This window comes from Mytilus galloprovincialis, chromosome 3 (assembly GCF_965363235.1).
Source record: "Mytilus galloprovincialis chromosome 3, xbMytGall1.hap1.1, whole genome shotgun sequence".
Lineage (NCBI taxonomy): Eukaryota > Metazoa > Mollusca > Bivalvia > Mytilida > Mytilidae > Mytilus > Mytilus galloprovincialis.
Window position 1 is genome coordinate 45,895,741 of NC_134840.1, and position 10,782 is coordinate 45,906,522.

Sequence of the window (10,782 nt, forward strand, 5' to 3'; positions counted from 1 at the left end):
TAAACAGCCTGTCAAATAAATGAGAGGGGGAGGGTGGGATACCTATTCTTAATATTCTACCTATGAATTTTCTGCAAGGTAAGGAGTCTGGCTACTGATTTATGGCTTTAATGGGCATCTATGGTTCCTGAAGAAGATCCTGAATTTATCTTTCCTTAAAGTTTGGTTCAGATGAAGTCATCCATGATTTTCCACAATTTTTTATTTAAAATGTTCAGCTACTTTGAACACAAGGAAATAAATTGTCAGGTTTTTGATAACAAAAATATAAAAAAACAAGAATGTGTCCATAGTACATAGAAGCCCCACTCGCACTGTCATTTTCCATGTTCAGTGGACCGTGAAATTGGGGTCAAAACTTTAATTTGGCATTTAAATTAGAAAGATTATATCATAGGGAACATTTGTACTAAGTTTCAAGTTGATTGGACTTCAACTTCATCAAAAACTACCTTGACCAAAAACTTTAACCTGAACTTTGCACTATCATTTTCTATGTTCAGTGGACCGTGAAATTTGGGTCAAAACTTTAATTTGGCATTAAATTTAGAAAGATCATATCATGGGTAACATGTGTACTAAGTTTAAAATTGATTTGACTTCAACTTCATCAAAAACTACCTTGACCAAAAACTTTAACCTGAAGCAGGACGAACGGACGAACGAACAGACGAACGGACGTACAGACCAATAAAATATAATGCCCCTCTACTATCGTAGGTGGGGCATAAAAAATATTATTAAGGAAATAAATAAAAAAGAATGAAATAAAATGAGGGAGGGTTACCCCAACCATGGTATACTATTCCCAGTCCAGGCATATCAGTGCATGTTCATATATATCTCCGTTATAGCCAAACTTAGAAAAGTACATCCAAGTATATTTGATTTAGTTTTTTTCCTGTGAATTGTTTTACCTCCATTGATACAGGTAAAGGTAATGGGGTAAATCAGCAATTTCAGTTTGATTTCAAGCTTTATTCCTCTCATTTTACGTGCACATGTTATTTTCTTGGGACTGTTCTATAGAAATTTGTTTTTAAAGCAATATATCACATTCTCTCTCATTTTCTGTAAAACATCTTAAAATACAATTCTGATTTTTAATTCTCAAAAGTCCATTGCATACATGCATTTGCAATCTAAAACCTCATCCCGAAACTTTCTTGCCACATGATACAGCTGTTGATGTTGAACATTTGAACATGTCCAAACAAATGGCCAGACAAAAAAAAGATTTCTAACTATTCAAACAATAGAATCTCTGTAGAAAATATTATTTTTAAAATAATTATGATATTAATGTTTCAGTATATTTCTTGCTTTTCTTTGACTTCTTTAACTTTGGTAATCTCCAAGATATACGGCTATAAAAATTGTCATCAAAGACAAAACATTTTAGTCCCAGTGATTTAAAATCCTTATCTGTCGTGCAGTGCTCTCTACATTTAGTATTTACCAATACCGATAAAAGATATGGTTTTATAGTTTGTTTCCCAAAAGTTAACTGATGATCAAAGGCTTCAGAAATATTAAATCCTGGGTAAATTACAAGTAAACTGGCACACTCCTTCATTATGTCCTTAACTCCTTTAGTTGAATCTGAAAAAAAAATCATTCTGATGCTTTTTATTATATTCAAAGGTGTTTTGTCATGCACATAATATTATCATTGGCCATTATCTGTTCATCTTTGGCTAGTACGAAAAATTACCTATTGTAAAATGTTAATATGTGATCTCAAGATTCCAAAATGGGAACAAGGATCACAAATTATAGGTATAACTAGATATCATTGAGATGGGAGTCATCTCTGTGGGCCCCGCTGTGAATAATGTGCATTAAAAAATTGTATCTTTACCATAGGACATGGGTTTGTCAACTGAAATCAAAGTTTTTGACCTTGACCTTTGACCTAGGAAGTTGTAAATAAATTATGACACACCCTTTGGTGTTGGTTTATAAACATGTCAAGTATAAACTTTGAAATGATAACGGTTCTCAAGATATAGAGCGGACACGATCTTTACCATAGGACATGGGGTTGTCAACTGAAACCAAAGTTTTTGACCTTGACCTTTGACCTAGGAAGTTGCACATAAATTATGACACACCCTTTGGTGTTGGTTTATATACATGTCAAGTATAAACTTTGAAATGATAACGGTTCTCAAGATATAGAGCGGACACAATCTTTACCATAGGACATGGGGTTGTCAACTGAAACCAAAGTTTTTGACCTTGAACTTTGCCCTAGGCAGTCGTTCATAAATTATGACACACCCTCTGGTGTTGGTTCATATACATGTCAAGTATAAACTTTGAAATCATAACGGTTCTCAAGATATAGAGCGGACACGATCTTCACCACAGGACACAGGGTTGTCAACTGAAATTAAAGTTTTTGACCTTGACCTTTGACCTAGGAAGTTTTACATACATCATGACACACCCTCTGGTGTTGGTTAAAATGGATGTCAAGTTTAAACTTTGAAATCATAACGGTTCTCAAGATATAGAGCGGACACGATCTTCACCACAGGACACAGGGTTGTCAACTGAAACCAAAGTTTTTGACCTTGACCTTTGACCTAGGAAGTTTTACATACATCATGACACACCCTCTGGTGTTGGTTAAAATGGATGTCAAGTATTAACTTTGAAATCATAACGGTTTTTAAGATATAGAGCGGACACAAAGTTAAAGTGTTACGGACGGACGGACGGACGGACGGACAGACGGACGGACGGACAGACGGACGGACGGACAGACTGATCACTATAGGGCGACCCGCCTTAGTCGGCGGGGCCCTAATTAATTCCTTTAAATATTTTTAGATCTTGTTTGCTCCACCCAAAAAAAGTATTCCAGTATCACACTTACATTGTGCTAAACTGTGAATATCAATTAAAAACAGAGCGATGAACAGATGAACAGATGCACAGACCAAAAAACATAATGCCCATAAATTAGGCATAAAAACCCATCAATCTTAAATCAATGCCATCATTAATATCCAACATGTCAACTATAATGGAGATTGTTACAGACCATATTTAGCTATATTTGTGTATATATTGTGTAAGAAGAGTTACATTTTTCTTTATATATATATATATATATATAAACAGTCGGTAGTGTATTTTCCACTGCATAAGTCTCTTATATATAAATAGGGAAAGATGACAGGGTTGTCTTATACACCAGTTCAACTTATGTAAGACCTTTTTTCTGAAATCCAGTCACAAATTGTAAAAAGAATATAAATTTTCAATGCGATATAAGTGTTTGTTATCTCTGAATTTTGTATGACCGTCTATATTTCTGATATTCTTCCCTTCATATAAGTATTTTTATAATTTTATAAGATTTTACCAAATCCTGGTTTAATAATATCCATAGTGGCAATATTATAGCCATTGCTTTTAAGTGCATCTTTAACTTTCTTAGCTCGAAGTTCATCTCCATCATCATAAAGAATAAATACATCATAACTGTAAGAACCTGTTAGAAAGAAAATAACTTTCATTTATTAGTGTCAGTTTAATATTGAATATAGCACAGTCAACTGTTTAGATATACATGTATTCACCTTCTAAGAACCTTTTTCCTGAGGGGTTGTCAAATCTTTAACTAGCTGCGGAACCGTATAGGTCCGCAAAAGTAAAAAAATACCATAAGGACCTATGAGCTATGGTTCCGCAACTAATCTTTAACTTAATTTTTGTACATTGCAGAATTTTTTCTCCTTTCACCACTTTTTAATGAAAAGCAGTTTGTTTTTAATCTAAGTTTAAACTGACTTATACACATGTATAAAGGTGCAGTGGGGGTTTAAGGGTGCATACCCTACTTTAAGCAATATTTTTTTACTAATCACTTGACTATTTGACTATTTATTGGGTTTTTTTTGCTTGTCTCTTTCAGAAATTTGTCCCCTACCAGATTATTTTTTTAAAAATTAATGGACAATGACAAACGTTGAACTACAAGTGATGTGAAAAGCTCTCTTAACCCTTTAAAATGAAATTACATTTTCACTCTCTGCCTAGTGTTACTGCATTATTACAAGAATCTTTATTGAAATTATATATTTACAATGAAATATTTTCTTAACATATTTACCTGTACAACTCATTCTGCTAAAGCAAGAACAATGAGTTAAAATGAAAAAAGCTTTTCCTGCACAAAATAGAGCTATTAATATAAATGCTGCCACTAAAACAAAACCAATTACTGCCAGTATAATATATGTCACATAACATGTTGTAAGTTTTGGATCTGAAATATAAAAATAAAACTCTCATTGACACTGACTTGACTATTAGTATTTTTAAAAGTCAATAAAATCTAATTAAATGGTCAATTCTCCAGAATCTATACCAAATTTATAATAAGCTCCAAGATCTATTGAGAAAAGTTTGAATTTTACAATTATACTGCTTATTTTGTTCAGGAGTAATGACACTTGAATACTTTAACAATGTTACTAATAGATGAAAAACCTGCTGTGTTGTCATTTTGACAGCCTCTGGTTTCTTTATGTTATGTTTAAGTAACTCTAATCGTATTGTTTTTAATTCTAAAAACTCAAAATTATATGCGAAGTTTGTTTCATTCAATATTTTGAAATTGGATACTATCAATAGCACCTGTCCATTGAGTACTTTTAAGATATATATCATCATATATTTTCTATATTAGTAACTCTCTGGCACATTTCAATTATTGTACTAGACTAAAGTTAGCTTTTTTTTATTTACATTTAATAACTTATGAGGGTTATTTTTGAAGGGCCAACAATTTTGTATACTCTAATTTTCATGTAGGTTTATAAACTATTTGCTAAATGAAAATGTTCAATAATTTATAATCATCATTACTGACATTATCTAAAATTTAACTATTTACCTATACCTATCAGTGTAACATTGAACCGTCTGACATTTGTTCCTTGATTATCTTTTACTACACATACAAATGGATGAAGTATGTCCTCTTCTATCACATGTTGGATTGTCAGTTGAGATTCTATACTTGTTACGTTTTCCCTGTAAAATGTAGGATCATAAAGCATTAAATTAGCAATGCAATGTTGATGAATATAAAAATAAGAAGATGTGGTATAATTGCCAATGAGACAACTCTCCATCAGAGACCAAATGACATAAAAATTTACAACTATAGGTCACCAAACGGCCTTCAACAATTAGCAAAACCCATACACATAGCCTGCTATAATAGGCCAAGAATTAACAAATGTACAACAATTCAAACGAGTAAACCAACTGCCTGATGTAAAAACAATAAACAAAATACAAATATGATATACAGCAACAAAAGACTGAATTAAAAGGCTCCTGACTTTGGACAATAGTGCAACAGTACAACATAAGTACAAATGATAAAAATTGGTTGAAAAAGGCTTTATTCATTATTTCAACAAAGCAGAAAAACAAGCAACAAAACTAGATGTGTCAAAACAACACGAATGGCCCCGTTCCAAAAATTTGAAAAATCTGCAATTTCAACAACACATGCGGACACAAATAAGATGGTAGTCTCACATATACTAAATCTGCTCAAAATCTTAAGGCCTTAAAAAAAAACATATAACTGAGAAATCAATAATTTCTCAAAGTCCAAAGCCCGTTATTTCAACAAAAATTAGTGAAGCAGAATGAAACTCAAACTTGATCTGTAACTCATCATGGTTAACTCACATACCAAAAAATCAGTCCAATATCTGAAAGTGTTTTGAAAAAAAGTCTGTATAACTGTGATTTTCAACAATTATCAAAGTCAAAAGCCTGTAATTTCGACAGATACTAGTGAAGCATAACGAAACTCAAACTTGATCTGAAACTCATCATGGTTAACTAACATACCAAAAATCAGTCCAATATCTGAAAGCCTTTAGAAAAAAAAGTCTGTATAACTGTGATTTTCAACAATTTATCAAAGTCCAAAGCCTGTAATTTCGACAAAAACTAGTGAACCGAAACAAAACTCAAACTTGATCTGTAACTCATTATGTTTAACTCACATACCAAAAATCAGTCCAATATCTGAAGGCATTTAGAAAAAAAGTCTGTATAACTGTGATTTTCAACTATTTATCAAAGTCCAAAGCCCGATATTTCGACAAAAATTAGTGAAGCGGAACAAAACTCAAACTTTATCTGTAACTCATCATGATTAACTCACATACCAAAAATCAGTCCAATATCTAAAGCCGTTTAGAAAAAAAACCAACATATAATTGTTTGTTGCGGAATTACTGAATTTCGGAATTACGGAATTACGGACAAGGGTAAAACTATATGTCCCCGACAACTTTGTTGCGGGGCCATAAAAACCCAGATTGAATGTAGAAGAGTTTTTTTTATATATCCCTACAAAAAAGACACTAAATACATATCTGATTCTGAGACAACTCACAGTTACTGATAGCTAGTTTAAAGCCAATATCAACTAACAAAGATTTATTATCTTACTTTTCAATGACAAACAATCAAGCCATGATAATACTTTAAAAATAATACAAACCTAAAGCAAGTTTGATATAGATGATTTGATTCGTTAATTATCTGCCCTTTGTGTTCCCAGGAAATAGTTCCCTTAATGCCCTTGTCACAACCAAAGTCTGCCCCACATCTTATCATACGTCTCTCATTCTTGTTTACTGTTATTTCTTTAGGCGGTTCATATATTAGTGGTTCTTTTCTTTTGTCACAATCTAAAAAGAAGAAAAAAACGAGGAAATTCAGAAAAATATAATGGGGTGCCAAAAAAACCCACATTAAATTAACATTGTCAAATAATTCATAACCTCACACATGTTAGCAAGTTCATACATGTCATATACCACACACCTACATTAACTGGGGGAAGGGCTTAAAGCAACCAGATGGTATAGGTTTTTTTCTGTTTACTTTGAGGTATGAATCTTTGAAGTTATGATTTCAGCAGGTAATATTGTCGAAACAGATCCCTTTATAGTTACTTTGACCTTGACTTTTAATGAAGAGAATTAAAATACAATGGGATCTTTCTATCATGATATGTGACCATATGTCCAAGTAAGATTGCAATCCAATATGAAGTGTATGAATAAGCATTTAGAAAGAACTTTCCTGAACATTTGTCTATTTTGTTTCATTGACCTTGACCTTAGATGTTATGACCTTAACACAATAGGCAGCATTCTCTCATTACATGTAACCATATACAAGTAAGTTTGCAATTGAATAAATAAATTGATTAATACCATTTTTTTCTCTCACAAATTTCAGTCTGATTTTAGTAATTACAACCTTGACTTAATTGTAGTGACCTCAAAATCAATACAGACATGACTATTTTCTATATATGTGACTCCCAGGTATATATCAAGTCAGGTTACAATGCCAAAAACTGTATTGGATTTAGCACAAAGAAACCAATATCCTGCATATTTTTTTGTCAATTTTTAGACTTTGTAATCTCAACACTAGATAAAGGGAAACAAAAATATCAACATACGTAACCAAATGTCTATCCATGTAAGATTGTTATCCAATGTAAAGGTTTTAATTTGGCATCTGGAAACAAAGATGTATAACAGACTGATGGACACACAAGTCAAAAACTATCAACCATGTAACCCCATTATTTGGATGTGTGAGGTATAGAAATAATAGAATTGTCATTTCATTCAACCCCAAGTATATTTATAAGCTTATCTGAATTTTACTTGAAACTAATGTTTGCCATATGATCATATAATGGGCAAAGTTGGCAATGGAATGATTAGATTTTTATTAAGTTTTCAACAAACATCTTCTCTACCAATACAAAAATAAACTTTAAAAGTTCTGCGTAATATTTTTTTCCGGGAGGGATTGATGATTTTGAAATGGATTGATAGATAATCGCCAATTGATTACTTGTGCCATTGGTTGTACCAACATCTCCTTTTAGTCATACTTACTATATAATTTCAATTCAAAGCAGTGTTCAGTATGTTTGGAAGTACATTTATAAAATCCTTCATATTCACCAGAAGCATGGTTCAGTTTTAACACACCATCTCTTACTTTGCACTTAGTAAATCCTGGATAATTACGGCAGAATTTAAATTTAAAAGAAGTCCAGTTCCTATTATTATTTTCCCTGTAATGCCATTTGATCAGATCAGTAGCTCCTGAGGTAGGACAGTGAAGGTCTTTGTATTTGTTAACTCTAATATATTCTATTTTGCAGATGTTTGTAGCTGAAATAGTTGAGAGATATAAGATGCATTGATGAATTAGCTCATCTTAGTTTCACTTTTACTTTAACCTGAATCACACATATATACATGACATAATTAATGACAGATACAAACTTATACCATAAATTCATTTTTTGATTGACATGCATTTTATCTTTCATTCACAATGACACTTATTGTTGTGTTAAGTTAGTTTAAAACTATAATATCTCCTTGAAAAGAGACATCAACAAGAAAATTCAGTCATTAGGGTAGTCAATGCTGGTGTTTGACACATTTGACCATAAAGAAAAGATATCACATTTTTCATAGCATGTGCTGGTAAACCCACTCAACACTAAGTATCATTTTAATGAATACTGCTTAATGGTATTACACCTTTGTAATAAGGAAAGTTGGCTCATACCATCAAGATAATAGACATGTGACCAAAAAAGTATATTTCACACATATATATATATTTTCTAAAATAAAATTAGGTATAATCAGTCTTAATCTAAATGATGATTAGATTATCTCTACTGATAGATTGTTATAGTTGCTTAATTCCAGTAGAAAATATTTCATGCATGTTCAGGACCAATTTACATGATGATTAACTGTTGGTTGTTTAATGTTCAGTGGCAAATATTTCATGCACATTCAGGATAAAATTTTATAATGAATGATTGTTGATTGATAAAAATGTCCAGTGGCAAATATTTCATGCATGTTCCGGACAAATCTTAATACTGACCATTTGGACAAAATGATAAAGTCCTATGAATAAAGCCTGTGATTAATATCATCATCCAACATTGTTCCATTGGCTGTTTTATATCTGAAAAAGGATTACATGAAAATCAAGAAAATTTTAATTTGACATCAATGTCAGATTATTAATATTCTTTATATGGAATATTGAATCACAATGAAAACACTAAAGTGAAATAAAAACAAAATTTTTACAATAACATATTTTGTCAACAATAAACATCTCATAACCCAAACCGTGAGTATATATATATAGCTCTGGTATGAGGGTATTTTCTTTAATAATCTTATAATACTTTGTTTAATATTGTGTACATAGTACATGATACAATGACGAGTCATTGACGTAATGACGACTCTTATACAAAATTTACTTACCTAGCCATCGACTTCTCACATAATACTTCATAAAATGAACCCGTTTGATTCGTTAACTAAATTAAACGGGATTTTTTTTATTTCCTTGTTTGCTACTTTTACTTTCACTTTGCAAATGTAACCTTAACCCAGAAATAGACTACAGAATTTACAGAATCTTTCACGGACGGATAAGATCCGTATTCTATGTGCAGAATTATTCAAAAAGTGGATACTGTTCCCAGATTTTCACTAGTTTTTCTGCCAGAAACAATACATGATCATACATTCACTCTGAGATAAAAGTCTTTAAAATTTTTATAATAACTTTCTTATACTATCCTGGATTTGTACCAAACTTAGACAGAAGCTTGTTTATGATCAAAGGCTAGTATCTAGAAGTAAAGATCAGTAAATTTTGTTAAAATTTGGTACCTGTTTATTTGTATTTTTCTTATAAATGGACTTAGTTTTTCTTCCAGTTAACATGCAGTCTGCAATTAAAGTTGGCACTGGCTACGGTTACATGGAAATGTAACAATAATAAAACAAGTTGCTTTCTTTAAAAAAAGGAAATGCAATCGTAAACCCAAATGCTTGTTTGGCATTAAATATTAGATAATTGTTTTATATTATTTTTGTGGTATAAGAATTAGAAACTGACATTGGTTGTTTACTTAATGTAACTACAGTTCAATGTGGGGTGATATATTCCTGTTAAAGGAATCATTGCCCGCGTCCAAGGAATATTGTTTTCTCTTTTCTCCCGAAATACAACATGCTAAGTCACCAATTGATACTGGATGATCCATTCTAAGGTGCTACTTTGGTTTTTTTTCTTTAGATAAGAGTTAGTTTTAGGCTAAAGTTCAAATGCAAATGTGAAGAAATTTAATCAATGAAGAATGAATATAATGCCTTACCATGTTAAAACTACTTTGTGTAAAACTTTAAGAAATGCAATACGCGAACCTGTAAAACAGCTTTTGATATAGCTTGGGTTAGAACAACCACTCCAAATTTTATGATTTACGGTGATCTTGGTCGATGTCCGATCGGTATCATAATCAAAATTAGAATTGTTAATTTTTGGAACCGAATTGTTTGCAATAATCATAAACTTTCTTCTATTCTATATATCATACAATGTTCAAGTTGAACGAATCCGGATTGCATAAGTTTAAATTGATTGAACATGTTAAATCCATACTTGACAATACTGGATTTAGCTATATATGGGATATGCAATCAAAAATGGATCCAATTCAGTTAAAAACGAGTATAAAGCAAAAATTATCAGACGAGTTCATCCAAAAATGGCACTCTCAAATCAAAAACTCATCGAGGGGGGGAATATTACGGTCTTTTCAAAATTGACTTTGGCTTAGAAACATCTGCAGATCGTAAAAATATAAGT

General features: G+C 31.6%; 1 protein-coding gene across 2 annotated transcripts; it reads right to left on the reverse strand.

Moving 5' to 3' along the window:
* Positions 1–963: 963 nt before the first annotated feature.
* LOC143068106 (uncharacterized) lies at positions 964–9,496 on the reverse strand. 2 transcript variants are annotated; one of them, XM_076241893.1, is made up of 8 exons: positions 9,387–9,496; positions 8,992–9,075; positions 7,974–8,255; positions 6,551–6,740; positions 4,919–5,052; positions 4,127–4,282; positions 3,377–3,505; positions 964–1,602 (listed from the first exon to the last, which is right to left on the reverse strand). In XM_076241893.1, the coding sequence occupies exons 1-8, from the start codon at positions 9,415–9,417 to the stop codon at positions 1,292–1,294; spliced, it is 1,317 nt and encodes a 438-aa protein (XP_076098008.1). In that variant the 5' UTR covers positions 9,418–9,496; the 3' UTR covers positions 964–1,291. The 2 variants fall into 2 exon arrangements, with proteins under 2 accessions (XP_076098008.1, XP_076098007.1); XM_076241892.1 differs by having other exon boundaries at positions 4,913–5,052.
* Between the last annotated feature and the right edge of the window lie 1,286 nt (positions 9,497–10,782).

Bases quoted from the DNA above. Each gene is read 5' to 3' on its own strand.
- LOC143068106 (XM_076241892.1), bottom strand. From the start codon at position 9,417: ATGAAGTATTATGTGAGAAGTCGATGGCTAG. The intron at 9,076-9,386 runs GTAAGTAAATTT...ATCCTTTTTCAG, and splicing joins TGTGAGAAGTCGATGGCTAG to ATATAAAACAGCCAATGGAA. The intron at 6,741-7,973 runs GTAAGTATGACT...TCTTCTTTTTAG, and splicing joins CTTTGAATTGAAATTATATA to ATTGTGACAAAAGAAAAGAA.